The sequence below is a fragment of the Corapipo altera genome, unplaced genomic scaffold (assembly GCF_003945725.1).
Source record: "Corapipo altera isolate COAL_440 unplaced genomic scaffold, ASM394572v1 56, whole genome shotgun sequence".
In the NCBI taxonomy this organism is placed as follows: Eukaryota; Metazoa; Chordata; class Aves; order Passeriformes; family Pipridae; genus Corapipo; species Corapipo altera.
The window spans coordinates 610281-633337 of NW_020884896.1; the positions used below are offsets into that span (position 1 = coordinate 610281).

General features: G+C 37.3%; 2 protein-coding genes across 2 annotated transcripts in view; one reads left to right on the top strand and one right to left on the bottom strand.

The window, feature by feature from the left end:
- The window catches only part of FRMPD2 (FERM and PDZ domain containing 2), a 73531-nt gene extending 54086 nt beyond the window's left edge, over window positions 1–19445 (bottom strand). The window contains exons 1-7 of the mRNA XM_027648153.1: window positions 19314–19445; window positions 10128–10256; window positions 8009–8166; window positions 7022–7087; window positions 5636–5821; window positions 4649–4775; window positions 2778–2909 (exon numbers count right to left, since the gene is read on the bottom strand). Of these exons, the coding sequence (XP_027503954.1) occupies window positions 2778–2909; window positions 4649–4775; window positions 5636–5821; window positions 7022–7087; window positions 8009–8166; window positions 10128–10251 (793 nt within the window). The 5' untranslated portion in view covers window positions 10252–10256; window positions 19314–19445. The remainder of the gene's footprint in view (window positions 1–2777; window positions 2910–4648; window positions 4776–5635; window positions 5822–7021; window positions 7088–8008; window positions 8167–10127; window positions 10257–19313) is intronic.
- Window positions 1–23057, top strand: part of MAPK8 (mitogen-activated protein kinase 8) — a 137895-nt gene that overhangs the window by 61847 nt on the left and 52991 nt on the right. The window lies entirely within an intron of this gene.

Here is a 23057-nt window from a genome sequence, read left to right on the forward strand (position 1 = left end):
CCTCTCTTTTAGACTGGTTACTGTCCTCACTTGGACATAAATGGCTATTTAATAAGGTTAAGTGAATACTACCAGCAGTATTCCCAGTTCCCTAGTTATCGTTACTTCCTCTTCATAATCTTTCATGTGAATGTAATTTGGAAAATAGCTGCATAGGTACACTGGCTGTCATTTCCGTCTGTATGGGGGTAATTTGTGAAACAGCTTCTTCTCCTCAGAAACTATGTCCAATTTTTGCATAAAATTGGGTGGAAAAAGCCATGACATTTCTCTGGATTAATAAAAGTAGGATATAAAATCACTGAAATGAAAATATTTGTAAACATTCCACCGGTTATTTGGTACATTAAATATATTGTGAATGTTTTCACATCATAAAAATACGATGGGAGTATAGTATGGTTTGTGAGTTCTTAGCAAATGAGATTTTTACTGTTTTTCACCTTCAGTAATCTCTGCTGCTACAGAAAGGATAGGTGTTGCATTGTTCAAATACATGAAAGCTGAAATTTAGAGGCAGAACCAGAAAGGGTATGCAAGTGGTAGATCTATTAATGATTTTTGTAGCGGCAAAGATGTTTTAAATCATACTCTCATGCACACAGTGTGGCTACTGGGGATGGTCCTGTGCAGGGCTGAGGGTTGGGCTCAATGACCCTTATGGGTCCCTTCCAACTCAGCATATTCTGTGATTCTGTGATTTAGGGAAGGAGGGAGAGGTTAAATTTTACTTCACTTAGATAATTTAATTGGTCTTATTTGAAGAATTACATATCAAACTATTACACAGGCAGAAAGATAGTGTGATAAGATGAACTATGTGGAAGCAATCATTTAGGTCACCTTTTTCTCTGGATAAAACATCCGTGCACTACACCCTGAGACCTCACTTCGAATTCCAAATGAAAACGTGACATTGAATTCTGGTATACCAACCAACCAAGTACAGTTTTACAAACTAGAAAATCTACAGTCATGTTCCTAAAATAAGCACAAATGTGTTGGTTTTTTCCAAGCTGTAGATGGTAGTGACAAAATGTGAGATTTGAGATAAACTAGTTACCAAAGTTAAGATTCATTCCCATGTTCTAAAACTACATGCTTTTTAATGAGAAAACCTTGCAAAATTCTCTGCTTACACTGTGCTTTTCACATAATTGTACAAAAATACTTTGACAAGGACATAAAATTCCCCTTAGTTTTTCTGTATTGGCTGTTATGACAGTGGGACAACTTGGCTAGTTTCAGTGGCCAGATTGCCATGCTTTGATCACAGATTTAACATATTTCTGATGTTAAATTAACATGTGGCCCTCAAAGTAGTCAATCCTGTAGATTATTATTTGATTATATCTTTAAAAGTACAGCCTTGATAGAGGTACTGATCTCCCTTGATAATGGTGCTCTACTAAATGGTAGCAGTTCTTTTCAGAGAAGAATGCATTTTCTTAATATATTATCTCATGAAAGAATGTCTGTGGCAAACAAGTTCTCACATTCCATGTTGACTCATGTATTTTTAGAGTCCTGCATTACAAAATCCTGAGTATGAACAACTACCAGTGTTTCAGTGGAGACTGAGACATACACAAAGTCACTGGAATGAGCCTTTGTCCAGTTTATGACCAAATCTATTTTTTTGAAAGGGCTTACAAAACAGTAAGTTTACCTTCACTGTGTGCAGTTAAGTATGTGACTGACACGTATGAGTCACACAGGGAGAAGCTGCAGTCTCAGGTTTTTATTGCTGGTGATATTGACTGCAATCTGGAGCTTCAGAAAAGTGTCTTTCAGGAGGAGAGCATTAACAGCAGTTACATAGCTAACCTCACTTTCCTCATTTTTGGAGCAACAGCAACTCTTTGCTCTTGGGAAGTATGAACACCTTGTCTAGGTGATCCTAGCTCAGATTCTAATTTATACATAAAGATAAACATGCACAGCAGTGCTCCTCTTCCTGCTAAATTCCCTTCTTTGCTTCATAGCATCCCCCTACACTGTGATTTACGTGCCTTGGGAAGGAACTTGAATGATGTCTAACACAGTGTCTTCACTGAATGAATTCTCTCCTAAACAGTTTCTTTCATGCTGTTCCTGCCACAAAAGGATTGAAAGTGAAGATAAAACTCCAACTCTGATATCTCCAGACAAAGTAAATCAGAAGAACAACCTGGCATTTAGTACAACAAAAACAACACTCTGAGCAGGAAATATAAAATGGTTCTAGGACAAAAATGAAAAGAAAACAAAGGGTTTTTTGTTTTTTCCCTCAGATTTCAGAATCAGTCCCTTTGTTTTTTAAAGGGTTTGAACAAACATTAATCTCTACCCTTCAAGACTTAGGTATTACTTATAGATTCAACTGATTTCAGTGCTGCCATCTTGACACTGCCCATCATATGCATTTGTGGGGTAGCTCCACCATTTCTCATCTGTATCAAGACCTCATGTGCTATAAACATACTCTCAGGCTTTGTGATCTGCTGAACAGCTTCACCTCGAAAAGGGGGTATAAAGCAAGAAAGAGGTGATGGTGCTGCATGGTAACCAGGGAATATATAGCTTTACATTAGGACACAAGTGAAAAAGAACCTAATCTAAGTATCTTTCTTCTCTACGACTTAGTACAAATATACTTCCCAAGTTATATAACCACAAGTTGCACAGGAGTACCTATCACCTGGTATACTTATACGTGGGTAGTCCCACATATACAAACAAAGGACAAAAAAGATCAATACATAATTCATAAACATAATCTTTCATAAAAATCTTACCTCTCCTGTGTCCTCGGTTAGACAGTATCAAAGATGCACTTTCAGAGATACTATTAGAGTCACTATAGTCTGCAGAGAGTTGTCTGTAATCTTCTGTTGACTGACTATAATTCATTAATCTGGACCCTTTATCTGGAAACAGAAAAGGAATATGGTGAATCACATACTTCAGTTATAAATCATTGTATTTGCATGATAATTGAAATAATGTTTAGCTTAACTAATTTTTATATATTCCACATCTGTCTGTCTGTCTGTCTTCTAACACTGACTCCAGTTCCTTAAGGACTGGGGAAAGCTTGATGACTTCTATTACTTTCATAATCATATTCTAACCAAAAACAGTTTTCATAGTTCTCCTCAGCCATTCCAAATAAAACAAATCTAATACATTAATTCTAGTCTTCGTGTTTAACTGAAAGGTTACAAAGTGCAGATCACCTGCAAAGTTCTCATTCCTTATACTATGAGGCCCAAAACCTTCTGCTATAAAGTATTCTTTCTGTGTGCAGGATGGACAATGCCTAGACACAATCCCCTACCAGAGTCAGATGCAGAAATTCCGTTAAGGGGTCATCCTAAGTCATAAGGAAGTACATATTTCTCTTGCATACTGACTTTTCTTTGGTTGCACTTTTACTTATCCTTTTACAGAATCTCTGAGGGTGATAATTTTTAATTAAAAAAAAAGAGAAAGAAATGGAAGGCTGCCTTGCAAAGTGTGGCTCACACGTTTTCAATGTAATCAACATCCTAATTCATTGAAGTCCTTCAGCAAGTGTAAGCCAAGTGACCCAAATTCCTGGAAAACACAGAGATCACACCAGATACATAATCACTAGAATGAGTGTAAGGAAAATGTCAGGAATTTGGGGCTAAAAGGGGGAGCAGGAGAATTTCCACCAGCTTATGCAAGTGTGAAACTGTAAGCTCAGTTTCTGAGTAAGTGAGCCAATATGTTTTGAGGGGTGGTTTGTCTGTATGTTTTGAAAATAATCTCCTTTTCTTATAACCCATAATACCTAATAGAAATGTTCCACATATATTTAAGCACGTGTTTGATTTCTAACTGATTTAATGGAACATATGTGTGATTTGCTGAATAGGAATTGGACTGCTCATATGCCTAATGTTGAGCATATCCAAAAAAAGCCTGCATAGCTTGGGCCAACATTTCCCTTGCTCCAGAGTCACAGATCTCTGCTGAAGTGAACAGTACAATATAGAGAAGAGAAAAAAGATAGAGTTAGATAATTACTCTGAGAGGTAATAAAATCTTGATCTTAGTCAAATGAAATACAAAGTTGGTATATACTGCTTTATTTACATAGTGACCAGGATTTGGCCTTGCATCTTGAAATCAATCCAGCAATTCATGTGTGAATTTATAAAACATCTTTTGAATAGAAAAATTAAATCAAAAAGAAACCACAAATCTTTGCATGAATAATCAAGTAGGAACGATGATTATATATTCCTTAATGGCAACAGGATAACCTCACAGAATCCAACCTTCAAAAATACATTGGAGTGTACAAAACACAAAAACAGTTTTGAAAGTAGAGGTGTTTTATATGCACAGGTTTTATGCAAAGAGCTTTGAGAGTCGAATCTGTGCAAGCTGATTCGTTATCACTGCTTTGCAGCCCTGAGAGTACTGTCCTTTGTGGAACAAGGAAAAGAAACCTCACTGACTTGCCTCAGAGTCTTTCCATCATGAAGTAATTTATATGTAAAGCAATAACTATCTTATCCAACACTACATGTAATCACTACAGCATGAAATTAAACAATTCATCTAGCCTGGGAAAGACTCAGAAAAGGCTGGCTGTATCCTTATTAAAAAGTTCAGCTTATAAATCTTTCTTTACCTTGGTGAAAATTCATCTGGGAGGACAGTGGTGAGGTGTCCGGTATTTTCTCATGCAGCCTTTTCCTTATCACATGACTCCTGTTCAGCTGGGAGGCTGTGCTGTCTTCGGTGACCACCTGCTCTATCTAGAAGACAGTAATCTTGCCAGTCAATGTCATTTGATATGTGGACTTTAGAATCTCATACTGAAGCGATCCTTGCCCTCTGGCTGTCAGAGGCTGCTGATTTGCTTTGTATAAACAACTTCATCTCAGATTAACACAAAGCTGGACTGAGTATTGTTGGCTCCATGCTCTCATGCTAGCTGAGTTTAAGAGGGGACACCCTCTGTAACAGTAGTAAATAGAGTAGTAAAGAGTGGAAGTGGAAAACTCATCTCAGAATGTTAATGACTACTGGTTGAAAACAGAAAAAAATTGTGATGTGTTTTCTTCCATTGTCTTGCAGCTTGCCAATAAAAATGTTTTTTGATATTTCAAATTTTGAAAAAGACTCAGGTGCTCACATATTAAAGACCTCATGTGGTCAGGCTTGATTGCACGGCAGATGTTCAGTTCCACTCAAGGACAATGAATTAATTTCTCAATATGATGTAAATGTGATTTCTTTGAATTTCACAAAGTCTGAAACCAGAGTGGCAATGGAGAAACCTTTCATCTACAGTCCATTCCTTTGGCCAATATGAAGTCCCTGTAAAGGTTATGAGTGCTTCAGTATTAACCAAAGAAATTAAGATACTGTAAGTGCAAAAGCTGGATTTGTATCACTTCTCAGGAGTGTACAAGTGATGTCTGAGACAGCTTCATTGCTTCATTTGCTTGTACACATGCCCACTCAATTTCCTGCTTAGAAGTTTTGAAACAAATCTCACTTCCTTAATCCATACAAACATTAATTTCAGCCAATTGTTTACTTATATCCCATGTTGCTGTCACCTCTCTCACCAGAGAAATGGAGATGATTAGAGTATGAGAGTAGTACGTACCTCACTGACACTTCCCAGTGCAAACTGGACCATTTTCTTTACATAGACATTTGCTGGTAAGGAAGCAGATTCCTTCTGATGTGCCTCACATGCTTCCAGGATTGATTCAGGAGAAAATCTTTTATGTGGCAGATCTTCACAAAGTGTTAGAAGGAGTGTGTGTAGTTGGTCACTCAGCTGGAGGGACTGAGCCAAAATAGAAGTAGCGTTAAATAACATCTCCCAGGGGATTGAAATCCTGTGTAAACTGGGACTAGGAATTTCTGTAAGCCTTTCACCCTGAGTAAGAAATGGGCACTGAATTCCTTTAGTCTTTGGGAACATTCCAGACAAGCAGCCAAACAGCACTAAATGAAGCCTCTAATGGGATCCAGGATAGCCTTGGAGGGAATTGGCATCTCTAAGAAGTCATCAGCCCAATTAGGCAGTTCTCGGTGACAGACAACAGTTCAGTTTGCTCCAGAGCTTTGCTAATTAGACTGTGAATCAAAGATCCTTGCAAGTAAGATATGTGGTAGCGTTAGCTTCAAAAAGGTGAGGACTTATACCCACCAAAACTGTTGCCATAGAGACCAGATACTTAAATTTTAGGGCCATTTAGCTTATAAAGCCTTTTCTTTTAGAACATGTATACACATGAAAGGGAGGTTAAATCTACTAAAAGCTTGTGCTTTTCAAATAAAGAACAAACACTCAAAAACATCAATATAGAAATGAAGCAAAATGTGTGCTACAAGTCTTAGAAAGGATTCCCAGTAAGCAAGAAATTCATAATTTCAGTTAGTAGAGATACTGGTAGAATTTGCTCAGAAATAAAGACAGTTACTTAGTTTTAATCCTGCATCCTGTTTTTGAAAAAGCACATAAATGTGCACAGCACTTCAATCATGCCAATGTGATATTTTTCTTCTATCTTAGAATAATAGAATCACAGAATAATTTAGGTTGGAAAATACCTTTAATATTGAATCAATCATAAACCCAGCACTGGCAAATCAACCACTAAATCATGTTCCCAAGTGCCACATCTACACATCTTTTAGATACATCCAGGGATGGTGACTCAACAACTTCCCTGGGAAGCTTGTTCCTTATTGTCTTGGAATAAATAATCTTCACTCTTGAAACTGAGGTATAATTCATCTTAATGAGAACAATTCTGGTTTTTGAAGAAAAAGGGAAAAGAAAGGAAAGTAAAGATGAGGTCCAACTAAATTTCCTGATTTGGGTGAATTGATATTTTTGGTGCAGACTGAATCTTGACACAAGCTTTCCAATTCTTTCTAGTGATCCAAAACATAAAGCTTCTCTTACCAAGACCTCAGATTATGCCTCTCAATCTTTGAACCTACCAGAATAAAAAAAACAACAGTTTGTGTTACTGACCTGGTTTGGAGGAACCTGGTAATCTGCTGACCAATAGAGGGTCATTCCTAAGGAATACACCAACATCTGTCAAAACAGGAAAGAAAACCCTGTGTGAAGTCATTAGTAAGTACAGAAAAGCCTCATACTAGAGATACCACCTTTTTGTGGCTTTGGTCACAAAATGGTAGAAGTCAAACAGATAATTTGTTTTTTAAAACTAGACTAAACTTATCTGAAAGTACAATAGTTACTCTTGTAGCATGCAACTAGTAATGCCCAGCCTGAAGGACTGAGCTGGGTTGCCCTCTATTCAATTATGTCTTAAGTAGGGAAAGAAATTCGAACTCCTTTCTTAATTTTGAATTTCTCCCACTGCCAATTAAAGCTCTCCCCTACCTGTGGGACTGACTAGTACTCACATCCAGGAAAAGAATTACTGGACTAAGGGCTGCCTATTCCATGGTGTCATGTTTTTGCCTGGTCTCTAAATGATCAGTTTTGTGGGAATCTGAAAATACTTTGTTCTGTCTGAGGGAAGTATGCATTGATGTGGTCTGAGTGGTATTTAAGATTTTTAGGTACCTGAGTGTTGTATCTTACTGTCTTGCCAGAGAGACTCATTTGTCAGAGAGAAGAAAAATAAATTGTTGAATATATTTCTGACTTCCTGGAAGTGCTTCCACTCTCTGATTGTATAGATACTGCAGTGCTGCTGCTTCTGGGATTGCAATTACCATATCTGGTGAAACAGTGTTCATAGAAATATTCTTCCTTTCTGTGGGCCTTTGCAAATAATACATTTCTGCAGATCTTGAGGACTGATGTTCAAAATTGATTTTGATGTTTACATGCATGCTAATGCAATGGCAAGACACATGTAAATCTTTCTAACTGTAGCCTAATTTGATTAGTCATATTAGAAATGGAGTGAGGCAGCAGGTACCTGGTATGCTGTATTAAAACTCACAAGCTTTTCTTCAAGATTTACTTTGTAATATACCTCACCTTTGTTAGTCCAAAGCGCTGGTTTTTACTTTGTCTGTGGAGCAGTTCTGGTGGACTGAAAGGCAGAGCTTCTGTCTGAGATGCATTGTTTTGGAAGGACAAATTTCCTTCAGCAGACAGTAGTACTGACCATGGGCAAATCACACAGATGGCAGGGTCTGAAAAATATTGAGGTAGGTAAGGGAGACCTTAGTGTTGAATTCACTGCACTCGGAAAATCGTATTTCTGGCATCTCACCTGTATAGTGAAACTAATCACTGATGTTTCCTGAAGATGTACCCAGAATGCCTTGCCTGACTTCCCAGCCTGACCTCAGACTAGCCTTGTCACTGTGGCCTTGCCTGCTGATTGCTGGGCTGTCTGACCCTGGTTGTCCACACCACACCTGATCCTGACTCAGTTTCCCAGCTGCCTTGTTACTACAAACTTGTGTGGTGGTTGGATTCTCAGTTATCAACCCCAGACCTACTCTGGTCATCTTCTTTGGATACTGTGGGATAGAGCCCTGGCCTGCACAGCCCCTGGTGACACTCTTGTGGGTCCTTGAGTCTGGGCTCCTCCCTAAGAAAGATCTTGCCCTATCTCTTCCCTGAAAAAATCTGTTTGAAGGTGTCTCAGAAATGGACTGGATTCTGCTTGCAAATGTCTGAATACTCTTAAAAAAATATCACTCCAGAGATCCACTGATGTTGGTCCCAGTGGTGTGAAGCAGGAATGGCAGCATGAGGATATGTAGTCTGCTGTAAACACTGAACTTGCATAGATGCAGTAAATGAATTTGACCAGAGACATCCAAGTGATTTCATTAAAATACTCATTAAAAAACAATGATAAACAACATCTAAGATCAATATGTTTACTCTAGAAAGAGGAAAAGCTGCATTAACTATGGCAATATTTAGTCACTGTGTTTCAGGAAATATAGATAATTTAAAAATAAAAAGTGGTTGTTAAACCACTCTTCAGTCTAGAATGTGAGAAGAGACACCATTCAGACCTTTGCTGGAGAAGTGCTCAGAAATGTGCCCTAGATGCTTTAGCATTTAAAACCTGTATATTAAAAAACGTCTACTTAGTTCTTATGCACGGTGACCTTAACATCAGGAAAATGGATAGTAAAAATATTAAGCTGGGAACTCATACGCACCTAGGAGATTTGTATAGCCAGAGGACCCAAAGATTCAAGACTTAGGGACAGACCACTGTTATTTGCAACTATTGAGGCATTTATTTCCTTAGAAAATTAAAAGTCTTAAAATCATCAGCTAGCCTTCTCTTTTGCTCCTTCTCATTTTCTGTACTTAAAGTACGCAAGTACAAGTAGCACATGCTAGGAAGCTTGTCTGTTTTAGAAACAGGCAGTCAGCTTGTACTTCAGCCTCCATGAAGAACACCTGGCCTTCTGTCATGTTGGCCAGCCAATGTCTGAGCATTCCTGCCTAACCCATCAGTGCCCAGGCACACTGGAAATATTGCTATTAGCAAGTGGTGTTTACCAGCACAAGGTCTAGCAGGATTTATTACGTCAAGCACAGTGAAGCAAACGTGGCAGTACTAGCCCTGAGAAGAAGCTGATTCCAAAAGCAATATAGTTGTAATTAAGTGATGTGGAGCCAGAGATATGCCTTAGTCAGCTAGGATGATGCTGTGCAGAGGCAGGTAGCCTTCCCTGCCCTCAAGAAACTGGAGGACTGGGCATTCAGCTTCAAAATGTCTCCAGCTTGGCATCACTTCTGGACTTCAGCTCTCTAAAAACAGCAGCACTAAAAGACTCAATTTCTGGGGAGGCACGCTGGGGGGCAGATCTGTGGAGGATCTGGGGGTGGATACTTCTTGGATCAGACCATAACCTGTGGAACCCCTAGACACAGGTGCATGCCTTTGTACTTCTTGCACCATAAGGTCTTTGTTGAAGACCTGCTCTGTATCTTACCTACACTAAATTTGCCTGGTGAGGTTTTTTTCTCCCTGATCTTTAGGCAACATTGTTAGCAACATGCTGTCACTGCTGTTAGTGCTTTTTGTCTTAAAAACAAACAAACAAATGCAACAGAAGTAAAATAACTCAATAATTAATTTCCAGTGGTAAGAACTATAAAAAGATACTTTTCACCTCACCTTTGTGAAGATCCTCCAGAAGCTGTATTGTGGACAGGTACAGAAGTGCCCATATTTCTTCTTCCTCCAAAGGGCTTCCTTTTGCCCACAGGACCTCGGCCAATGTTACACAGGAACTGCTCATGCCTGCTGCAGTAAATACCAGATTTTGGACACACTAAAACAGACTGAATTGCTCAAGACAAGCCATACTGATTATAACTGTACCCTTCTCTCACAGGAAGAAATACATAGTGAAACACTCTGCTTTTTTATTCAGAAAAAGTAGATATTGCTGATCCCTGTCTTAATCTGAGTAAGAGTAAATAGAGAGACTGGACTAAGTGACTTCCTGTAATCTTTTTGAGCCCTTTTATTCATCCTTTGAAACCAAACACAAGATTCTGTGGAGCAAATAGCTTTTACTCAAGAGATCCTTCATGAATATGTGCTGTTCAGACTTTGTGGGTAGTTGTTTGAATGGCAGGGGATTGATTTTGCTGCTTAATTGGATGCTCTTTTCTGTAAAAACATGACAGAGTTAATCTAGGAAAAAAAGAATGGCAAAGCAAGAGATGCACTGTAACATAAAAGGTTTATAAACAGTCCAACAGAACAATTGAGTTTCATTCATTGCTCAGCAGATTGATCAGTAAAAGCTTGTAGACTCTTACTGAATTCACTGATGATAGATTTTCTTGCTCAGATATCTGAGACTCAATACTTGCAGTTCATCAATTCCAATATACATATAAACTTGCTTTATTTCACTAAACCAAATTAAAAGATGGTTCTGTCTTTGGGCTGCTGAATAGCAATTTAGTGGCTCCCAGCACACTGTCCTATCTGATAGGTACATAAGACCTGGTGTATTGAAAAAGAATGTGGGTCCACACATTCTCTCTATTTTGTCTCAGTTGCAACACAGCATCAGATTATTTAGACAAAGGGATTCTGTAATGCATCATAATTTCATGTGTTACCTACTGGAAAAGTATTTTCCTAATCCCAGCCAACTACAAACTGACTTGTGACTTGAAGTATCAAGGCTGCTTTTCCTTCAAATGTTTTTTCATGCTAAATATTGTCAAAGAAGGTTTTGTTCTTCATCAACGGGTCTGACCTTTCCATTTAATCAGTTTTACATTTTTATAAATTACTAATTTAGGCAGAACTGCTCTAGGTCTGCACAAGCTTCAAATTTAAAAAAAAAAAAAAAAATTTAACAGCTTTTGCTGTTACTCTCCTGTAACAGTGAGCTCCACAGGTTCCTTTTAGGCTGTGTTAATAGGGGCATAATGAGAAAAGTTAGAAGTGATCCACTTATTTGAGGTTTTGACAATGTCTGTAGACCAGCAAGTGAGGACACTATAGCCTGGGATGCTATTGTCTTATACAAGATTATAAACACCACTGTAAATTGAGTTCACTTACAGCCTGAAAACTCATCTTCCCTCAACAATTTCTTCACTGTCTGTACACAGTCCACTTACTGCTACTGTTTGCTCTCTGCCTGCAATGGAATTCACTGTGTCTTACAGCTGATTGCTTTACCAGCTTCCCATTCGTTATGGAGTCTTCAAGGGGTCACTGCAAGAGCATTACAGTGTTCTGCAGGACCAACTTGTTGCTGATTAACAGACTACTCAGACTTTGCTTCATGGGGTCTTGTCCTGGCTCACTAGCTTCCAAACAAGGAATCACAACATAGGAAGAATGATCCCTTGTTGCAATCACTACAGGATTATAAACCAACCTAGTGACATTTTAAACAGAACCAGAGTCCTAATTTTAGTCTCTGCAGCTTCAAAGGGCAGTAAATCTTCTTACAAACCTAACCTTAATTAGAAGAGACAGACAAATCTTCTTAGTCTAAGCCATCACCATTTCTCTTAATAATAAATTACTGTGATAGCATTTCACTTAACCCTATGGTACTGGGACTGAGCAATCAATTCACCTTCCCAGAGCTAAAATCTTTGTGGGTTCTCCATATAGGTAATCCACCAGATTGTATTTAGTGCTGTTTTATTTGAGACTGTGCTGGGGGAAGGAGCACTACATCCCCCATTTTAGATAGAAAGTGCTTTAACCAGTTTTATTTCAGTGCTGATATTCCTAACTAGCTTAAGTTACTCAATAAGCAACTGAAGTGCAGGTGTTACAACTTCATAGAACCAAAGTGAAATCAGCAGTCCCATCAGAGATGCTTAACTTTTGTAGTGAATGTTTTTTTCTAAGAGTAAAAGTAATGTCTCATATCAATACTAAATTTGAATTAAATGAATTCTGCTATCAATGATGTGCAAACTTCTTGCAAAAAGTGTTAGATTGTATGGCAATGGAAATCATAATCTCTTTAAAGTGTAATAAATTACAACTTTAAAGTAATGTAGAGTTAAGCAATGTGCTATTTTACAAGCAAATTGCTAATTGGTTTTTAAACACACTCAGAATGTCCTGTAGTTTTAGGCTGTATTTTTAACTTCTGATTTTGAAGACCAACATGATGTGATATTTGACAAAAATGTAACTGTGTGAATGCCTAGGGAAAAAAAATACATCTCATTTCCTTTTATAGCCAGGCTATGCTATGTAAATTATACAACACTAAAAGTGATGGAAAGATATTGTTATCATTATAGCACTGCCCATATTCATGGTCCCTCAATTTAATAAAAGCTGTGATCCAGAACCAAACAATTTTGACCTTTAAACAAGATACAAGTGATAAGACAAAGCAGACAAATTAGAACGCAAGAAGGAAAAAGTTAACAGCAACCTTGCAAAAACGGACTTTTTTTGCAGTAACACTGCATATCAGGAAATGATGCTGGATCTGGTTGAGCCTGCATGGAAAAATTAGAGCAGCAGAATGTAATCACCCATTTGGAGTTTACCCTAGGATATAGAGGTTAATGTTTTTGTGACTGGAAAAAGTAGCAAAGGGCTTCTAATGCCAATTTGTGCTTTGAGATCAAAGGTGAATTCTGCTGATTTCTATGGAAGAAGGTAGTGCCATCCAAATTAGCCTAAAATGTCCTCTCCATTCTAATCTTTGTAACACATTTTTTTATTATGTGGACTCTCTCAAGTCAAAAGATTTCCCCTTACTCTTCTTGCATAGATATGAAAGGTACATTGAGGTGAGGATAACCCACCATTTTCCGACCAACATACACCTATTTATCACGTTTCTTTCTAAATTATATTATTCAATTTTGGTACATTTCATTTTATCATTTGTGCAAATTTTTATCTATTGAAAGCTAGAATCAATGAAGGAAATTTAATTTATCATTAAAATTAAGGAACTACAGCTTTGTATCTGAACTTGACACTTAATAATAATTGTGCATTAGTAATTTCATATACCAGGGTCGCTTCTTGTGCAATTTGGCTTCATTAGATTTGGCAGTCATATTTAGCAAAAAGTAAAAGAGCAACTTGACTTTTGTCAATCTTCATCTTTACTTTTGCTATTTTGTTTACTGTATAAAGACAACAAAAGAGCTAAAAACTATTACTTTTGTAGGAAAACTGACCTTCCCTTATCAAACACAGTCATGTGCATTAAATATCCTAAAGAGGAATGGATCATCTGGATTCCTAACTAAACTTTTCATGCATGCTTCTCAGAGGGAATTTACTGCAGAGTTGGTTCAGCTGTAGAATCAGTTTCATGGCATGAAAGTCTTAATCCACTATCTGGATGATGGTGAAAAACACAGGTAAGGGAGATCATGGGACACACCAGAGAACAAGATGATGAGGAAGGAGGAAGTTTGTTTCTGGTCTACTTTTAAAGACATGAAGCGAGACCAGATTTGCCCCATCTGGGCACCCTGAAGAACAACTGGAAATCAAGACTTTGGCAAAAAAGTTTCTGTATGAACACAACAACAACAACAACAACAACAACAACAACAACAACAAAGGATTAACCTTGGTAGGAACCAAGCATTCTGTGAGCCGGAAAGGCTTCTGTCTAATCAGAAATGCCTTTCAATTTTTACTGCCTGGAAGGTGTTCTTGCAGAAGTCTTGTCTTTCATCTGACTGAACTTTCAGTTCTGCTTCATTACTCCATCTGTATATTGTAAAATACCTAGCTGGAAGTGTAACCAACTTTTAATTTGCTGGATGGTGTAAACAAATGTAGATTTTTTAAAAAGTTCTGTCTGGGAAGGGTGTATTGCCTATTTAATGGTTTGAACATAAATGCCCATCACAGCCCCTCTACTAGAGGTGACTAATTGATTTTGACATGAGCGAGTCAGAGAGAGACCACTCAAGTAGGTCCTCACAGATCTGAGAGGTTGCTAACATCAGCCACTAACCTCACTAAAAGAGTTGGAGAGCAGGCTTGTATTGACAGGAAAGTGAGAAGGGGCTTGGAGTGTAATTTCTTCCATTTGCACCACTGTATCCAGGAAAGGTTCTATACTCATAACACTCCATGGAAGCTGGTGTAAACCCACTGCACTTGAAAATATGTGAAATTGTCTAATACTGATTTTGATTAATTTAACTGCAATGACTGAATATTCATCTGTCACTTTCAAGGACAACTTTAGAGACAAGGATTTGTTTCTTTTAGTGTGGCATTGAAGGACACACTAATAAAACTATAAACAAGTCTATAAAAAGATGGTCTTTAGCCAGCTTTCTCTAGATACAGTATTTTTCTTAGCCTCCTATCCCTTTCAGCTGTTGTACTCTGATTTCTTAGCTATGTTAGTGGTCCCTTTTAGGATTCAGGGCTATCTGATAGTCAAAAAGCACCTTCTGTAAATAAATGACCAAACCCAAGGGGACCCAATCCTCCTTCAGTATAGCCAAAGGAAAAACTTCTTGTGTAAGTGGCAGCAAGATGCAGTGGAGAGAAAAAACTTCCTATCTCTTGGTTTTCCTCTGTGGTTCCACCCCTCAAAGATTAATAACTTACAGTAACACATTGCTTTGAAGCGCCTTATGTTTAAGAGTAGCCCAGTGATGAATTTGTATCTTTACATCTTTAGGACACAAAAGTTCAGAAACTTCATCAAAAGGGACTGAAAATTCATGGATAACTAGAAGTAAATTAAAACACAAATATTCTCTCACTAAAAGCAAGACAAATTCTTTTTTTAATACCAAGTATTCCAAATACTCTAAGAAAAGTTCTTGCAGTGCATCTCAGGGCTGGCTGCATAATAAATCAAATTTGGAATACAAAATTAGGAGGATTAAAAACAGGACCAATATTAACATTTAGATTGAGCTATAGTTTCAAAATCATCAGTGATAATTTCAGAGTAAATTTGCAAAATTTATCAGTGGTCTGTCCTGAGCCTAGCAGTACATCGATGTGACACAACAAAGGAAGAACCATTTCTGTAGTCACAAAGGGAGAAGGAATGATGCACCTGGCACCAATCTTACTGCCTTTGACATCTCTGAGTCGTGGTAGCAGGAACAGCATTTGGCATGAACCTGAACCAGGGCCAGAATCATCTTTCTGCATTCAGTAGGAGGTATTTCCAGGAAGATATTTAACTGATTTGCTTTATGCTCTTAAAAATTATATAGTTATAAAAATGAATGTAGAGACAGTTTTAAAATTTAAAATTATCCTAGTGTGCATAAAGATTAAATATTTGATGTACATAATAATTTCTGAATTGAAATGGGAAAATATGGCTTGCTTTTTATAGAGGCACGAGATTATTCCATAGTAATTATGTATTAATCTGATTCTGGGTCTCTACAAACAGTTTGGGATCAGTGAAACAATTTGCCCCACTCCAGAGTGTCTACACTAAAATACTCTTAAATGAACAATTTTCACATGAGAATCACAATCTTCTGTTGCTCAAGGCTGAATTTTTTGCTTCTTAAAAACAAATAAACAAACAAAACCAACAAACAAACCCTGTAAATTAGAATACTGCATAGAGATTCTTAGAGATGTTGGTCTCCAAAATATCTACGACTAGGTAGCTAGGAGATACTGAAGAATCAGTGAAAGTTGTGGCCAAACTGTCAGTGACAACCCTAAATTTCTTTTGGTTTGCATCTGATTCATAACAAGCCTCAAAACTGTAATGTGCAAGTGGCTACAGAGGAAAGAAGATGATCACATCAGTCTGTAACTGTGAGCTTTGAATAGGGTCTGACTGTATATATTGTGTTGATGATTGTTCTGATTTAAGATTTCAGGTTGTGTTCTGTTTCTGAAGAACAGTACTCTTCCATAAGAAAAATTAAGGTTATAAAAAGTACAGTGTAGAAAGTATTTACTAAGAAATGACAACTAAATATATTTGGTTTATAGGCACTATTCATCTATAGCATTTAAAATTGAAAACCCCAGTAAATTCTCAAAATATATTAAAATGTTCAAATTGAATTGAGTGAATATTGTTGCTGTCACCAAACTAATGACTGTTACTGATAATCTATGGGAAAATAGAGAAAAAACTGTATTGAAAATAAAAGTAATATAGTATCTTAATCATAAATGTATGCATATGTTAGAGAAATGTAAAGGGAAAGAATTTAGGGAGAGTAGGTGCCCTCACCATGTACTTTAGACTTTCTTAAATGTTACATCAAACTCTGAGCTTCTTCTGTATATAATGAACGTTGGGCCCAATACAGTAACCTTTGATATATTTAAATGGTTCTTAATACATGCTATCATTCATGATAACATGGTTTTTATCTGGATACATAAGCGTAGTAACTGGATAAAAAGCTGGATATGTTACTTTGCTTAAGTACAAACTACTGTATTCCAGTGCTGCTTGTCCATAAAATACCAATAAATTTTAGCTATGTGGAAAGTTGCAAGAGACTGAAGAGAGCACATTTTTTAAAAGTTCAGGTTTAAAATTAATTAAAGTCATAATGTGATTTATTCATATATATTCCATATACAAATTTTATACTCCAATTCACTGTACATTTGTTATAATTGTGGAGAGAATATACCTTATTCCTCATACCAGAGAGATGAATCTCATTAAGTATGAAATTTAACTCCCTGAAATATGGGTTTATAATTGGAATGAACTCTTAAAATGCTGTTAAAAACTTCTGTTCGAGTAAAGCAGACAGGCGGAACCAAATATGTAACCACCAACGAGTCAATAAGGGAGTTGCCTTGTTGCTAAAGAATGGCTTTCCTTAGAAAGATTACATCCCAGAAATTATAGCTGCAATGATACAGACTTCACTACACGGTATTTTTTCACTCTCTAATGTAAATTTCTTTATTTTATTTTCTTTTTAAGAACATATACTTTAATCAATAGGAGAATTAATCAGACTATTGTAAAGTATTCAGCACTCAAGGGGGATAAAATCTCATTGCTGCAGAGAGACAAATTTCTTTGCTACGGAATCATAAACTTAACATGGGTTGGGCCAGTCTCTAAAAAAAGTCTAATCTTTGAAAGAGAGAGTTGAAATCTGGTTCCTGAATACTGTAGTTATGTGCCTCTCTGTAGTGACTTTCATGAGCTGAGTGCTAAAAGATGTGACTTCATTACAAGATCTATGGACATTGTTCCTCAAAGACACAAAACATTATAGATTCCAAAAGAAAATGTAGAAAACCTCGGCACTCTACAGAATCAGACTTACAGGGCCAAATTCTTATTTCCTCTCTACTTCAAAGGGAACCCACCTGTGAATTTCAGAGGAGAACATTCCACTGTCTGCAGCCAGTTTGCAGATAGATATTCTTTCAGTAAAAATGCATAAAAACATGACACAGGATAACTGCAATCGAAAGTGGTGCTATGCTTGTTCTTGCTAACTTTATATGCCCTTTCTCCTCTGCCCTTTGGCTGATGCCAAATACCAAGGACCTCCTAGAGTATCTGCCTATGACAGAGAGCCACAGCCATTCTTCTTTTTTTTTTTCGTTCACCTTTCATAAAAACTCATTCTACATAACAGTAGACCAGACTGGTGGCCTAGAACTGTATCTAATACATCTAATACCTAATCCACATACTAGCACTTCAAAGATTGAAGCTTCAAAGCCATGCTGTCTGCTGCTGCCATGCCAAAAATGGTAGAACCCAAGCACCATTCTATGTTTATTGATTTATGTCCTTTTTAAGGCATTATGTAATTCTCTGCAATGAGGCAGTCTCCTTCCAGACAGAGGAACAGGGAATGAAGGGTCAAATGATACGCTGATGCTGAGGTTAATAGGCAGCACCACAACACGGGTAAAAGAACCTGAGCAGACTTTTATACTTTCTTCTTCATGTACCAAAGAAAAAGGTAGTCCTAAATGAAAGATGAAGAGCTAAGATTTTAGCTTATACTGTCCACTGCTCTCAAAGTCTGTCCATAGCTTCTCAAGCAGCTAATCTTATTGTAGTCAATGTTGCTGTGGTTTGCTTATTGCTAATAAGTTAAAGCTAGTTCTTGAATTCTAAAAGTGCCACAGTTATACCTTTGCTTGCAGAAGAGAGATGTTCAAAGCTTCTGATCCTGATTTTGATGCTGACTGGTTCTATTGGCTGACAAAGACTCAGGGTCTTCTTTCACCACATCATTGAGGATGATGTGGTTTCCAATCATTAGTGACACACAATAGATGTAAATAGTAAATTATCATTATTTGTACTCTTCTGGAATCTCAATCTAAAAATCTCTAAATCAGTAATGTTTATGAAGCATATGTCAAAACTTCCATAAAATCAGGCTGCTTTTATTTTAGAAAATGTGAACTGTAATGTAGGGACTTGCCTAAAAATACATTAGAGAGTTGTAGAAGAGAAATTAGGAAACCAGTTTCTTAACTGAGAGTCTTTAGTCACAGGTTATAATCACTGGTAATCTTTCTGCTGTTTGGAGTTCAGCGCTGTTTCCTAAGTAATAGTACTTAGTACAAATCCATGAATAAATAATATACTTAAACGTGTTTTCCAGAATCATGTGAACTGTGCTATGCAAATGAAGATTTATCCCTGCTGTAAGAGCAGTAACAATTTAGCACCTTCTCTTCCTTTGCCTTCAAGAGAAAATAAAGATATGCTGAGGTACTCTGATTTTTAGTCAGTGCAATTCTGTCATATGAAATGAGATTTAATGTAAAAAACCCCCCAGGGTAATTATTAGATACTGCTGTGCAAAGCCAGGAAGATGAGTGATTTAATACTTATTTAATTGATAATGAGATTAAGAGAAATACATAAGAACCTACCTGTACCAGTTGGACAGATGCCGCATCCAGAATAGTCTGAAATCTTCTATATTTTTGCCCAATAATGATTGTTTAGACCATAATAGTTGTAAATATAACATTAAACATATTCAGGACTTGATTGGACTTTTTTTCTTGGTTTTTTTTCTCTCTTTCTCTTTCTTTCCTTCCGTCTTCTCTCTTTTTTTTTCCCTTTTTCTTCCTTTCTCTCTTTCTACTGCTTTGTTTGTGTCTCGTAACCAAGCACTGTGTGGTCCGGCAAGTGGTTAAGCAAGTAAACAGTGAGGTTCCTTTTCTTGCTTGCAAGCCAAGCCTTGCAGCTCCTGGTTTGAAGTTGAGGGCAACGTCATGTCTGCTAAGGCTGTTTACACTCCTTCCTTTTTTTTTTTCATTCCTTTTTTTTTTTTCCTCCCCTCTGGCAGTTCACCCGCCAGGTAATGAGAGTCAGCTTTTAGGAAGTGGCTCAGTATAAATCTCTGGGTCCGTTGACTTACAAGAACTCAATTGGATTACCTGACGCACACGGGAGCATTAGATCTAAAACCCCACAGACTGATGTCCCTTTCAGCCCCCTGCCAATCCAGGGAGCAACTGTACAGCAAAGCAGAGACTGATGGTCTAAGAGCGTGAGTTGTGTCCTTTATGAGCAGCAAAATCCTTCAGATTCAATAAACAATGCGGATAAGATTTTGATGGGTCTATCTGGCATGAAAAAAAAAAACCCTGAAAGAAGGGAATTTGATGTTTTCTTAATATAGCTTAGTCTGAAAAATTTTAGTTAGTTATGGCAGGGTGCAGCTGTGCTCAGATCAAGGCAAAGGGAGTTGGTGGGATGCTGCAGGGCAACTGTGAGCTGAGCATAAGAAAGTGAAGGTAAAAAAACCTTAGCAAAACAGAAGAAAGTTCTATTGGAATTATTCAATAAGCTCTTCACATTAACTGTTCCTCCATTTTTCCAGCTCTGTTTCTCTTGCATTCTATTTTTGTATTACTTTTATAAGAAGTCCACAAAACTGCATTTGTTTACTCTTTTTCCCTATATTTTGTCCCTGAGCAATGACATTTGCAAATGCATTTTCAGCTACAATCATTATGGCAATACCTCACAGACGTCTCTAGTGTAGATTTCTCTCTTCATGTCAAAATGAAAACCTTGGATGGTCTCTCATTGCCCAACTTCATGCAATAGGTGAACAGTTCATTTAAGTTCAATGTGGCCACAGAAAAATAAAAAAAACAAAAGTCCCCTATTTCCATATTTTTCACTCCTTTTTCCTTTCTTAGTCACTGTGAATGCTGCCACTGTTATCCCCAGCCCACATCCTGAGTTTCACATTCAGTTTGGTCAACCCTTCCACTGTATCTGGGTCTTGACATGTACTTTTGAAGAAAATATACAAGCTATGGTCTTCTTTATTTATCTTTAAAGAAAATGTATTCAGGCTTTCATCATCTCAAGTGCTGTAAATCCCTCTCTTTTGACACTGAGAAATTCAATATTGCCTTTTCCAAAATGTCACATAAAATATCCATTTTGCTGAATTCTCACACTGGGCACATCACCCATCCTTTGGTATCCCCTCTCCAATCCCTTTACTTTATAGCACAAAAATAAAAGTATTTCTTTTCTAAATATGCTCTTGCTCCAGAAGTCATAAATCTGATCTGATGAGCAGTCTGACAGAACTGCAGGCAGGATTAAAACTAGATAGAAAAGTCTCACATCTATGATGTCCTGGACAGAACATTTTCGAATTGGCAAACCAACATCTACTGATAAACCTTACCAACTGTGCAATAAAAACTATTTGTTGACCCGTTTCCTGTGACCACTGGGACTGATAATGCTCTTCAATTTTTGAATTCATGGATCCAAATACCAACAGATCAGCAAAAAGGCTGTTAATGAGAAGAAGAAACTGAGCATTGATGCACCTCAGGAAGTATTGACTGATGGTCTGATAGAGTCATACTAGCAGGAGAAAAGCAACACAGAAGTTTGTAGCTGCTCCTTCCCCAGGTAATGAGTGGGGAGGAGATAGGAAGTTATTTATAGTGGTGCATTTGTAGCTACCAGATTAGATTTAAGTAGATGTGTGTATAATGCTGTTTGTGGGGTTAACAGGGGTGTGTTGAATCATTTTGCTAGGAATAATGTGTTGTGTGAACATGCTCCTGTTAAATAAGGTAGAAATGTTGTTCTGATTAACTAATCAGAGTTCCTAAATAATTCATGCTTTATTGCTTTAAGAAAAGACTTGATCATTCTTCTCATGAAAACATGCAAATGCAAACCTGTGGTAGTTGTTTTGGTGTCAGCAACAGTTCCAGATTGCTGGAGATCTGGAGATTTGATTGTGAGATCAAATTCTCGTTCATGGTTCCTTCTTTATTCTAAATAATCATTGAAAACAGACATTTCAGAAAATTATTCACGACCTATGGGCTTAAACCAGTAGTATTTCAGACTCCTAAACTCAAAATAGACAGTATGAGAGCTTCAGATGAATTAATTCTGTTCACCTATTGAATCCATAGGGTGTACAGATGACACGTATGGAATTGCAGCAGTTTATGTAACTAGATCACTATGAAAGAAGGTTAACAAGATGAAAGACTATTTATCCCAGTGAGGAAACTGCTGGATGGAGGCTTAGGATCCCCCTTATGTTCCTTCCAGCCTTGTGAGAACTGGCAATGGTTAGAATCCAATTATTCTCTGACATTAATGCCTTTTTATCCCACAGAAGCTGAAGTGTGGGAAGCTCTTAAAGTTTACATAAAGGTGAAGATTGCTATTTACTTCTCAGCTGATGGTGGTACAAGCAAGCTGTCAAAACTACAACCACAGCTCAGGCCTGGAGTTTTTGTTAAATGGAGATCTATAGTGCTTCTGTTAAAGTTTAACTGGTTTTAGTTCAGAGTCCCATACAGTGGATCATAAACTTCTTGAGCTGTCAGACTAAATAGAGATCCTACAGAAAAATTGAGGAATCTCCCTTTTTGTTTTAAATCTGCTCAAGACATATAATAGGACTTAACCACTTTTTCTGATAGTGAACTTCCACACATCATCCCTATGCCCAGTAGACATACAAATTAAAGTTTTATTTCCATCATGGTTTCTAAGCAGATTGGAATTTGTCCACTATATTTAGCTTAGCAAAGTAATATAGGGATGTGAGTCTATGCTCTTGTTCTGGTCTTTGCTGCCAAGGGTGTTTCACAGCAGTATCTTCAAGGGAATTAAAAAAAAAAAAAAAAAAGGAAAAGAGGCCAGTATCTGAATAGCCTGTTTCCCTTTAGAAATAATTCCTAAAATAATTAAAAACACCTCTAAACTGAGAGTGGAGGTATTTTGGGGTTTGTTTCTAAGTTTGTGTTTGAAGAGGGCAGGAAGGCAGCACAACATTTACTGTCACTCGTGACAGTAACTGCCTTTCCTTAAGAACAACAGCTGGCAAAATCTGGCTGAAACCCCTGGGAGTTCCTATATCTTTAGCAAGTTCTATGAATGGATGAGACCAAATTAAAATACTACTTTTGATACAATCTCTTTAATTTGCTTTTGCTTCTTACACTGCTTTTGAAATGTGATGTAAGGCAAAAAGCATTACTGGACAAGCAGCTCATGTTTGTGATACCTGATTTACAGCTCTACTGATCCCAGAAGTAATTCAGTGAGGAGCCAGTATTCCTATGAAACATACTCTAATGCATCTATCAAGGATACAAGAAGAGAGG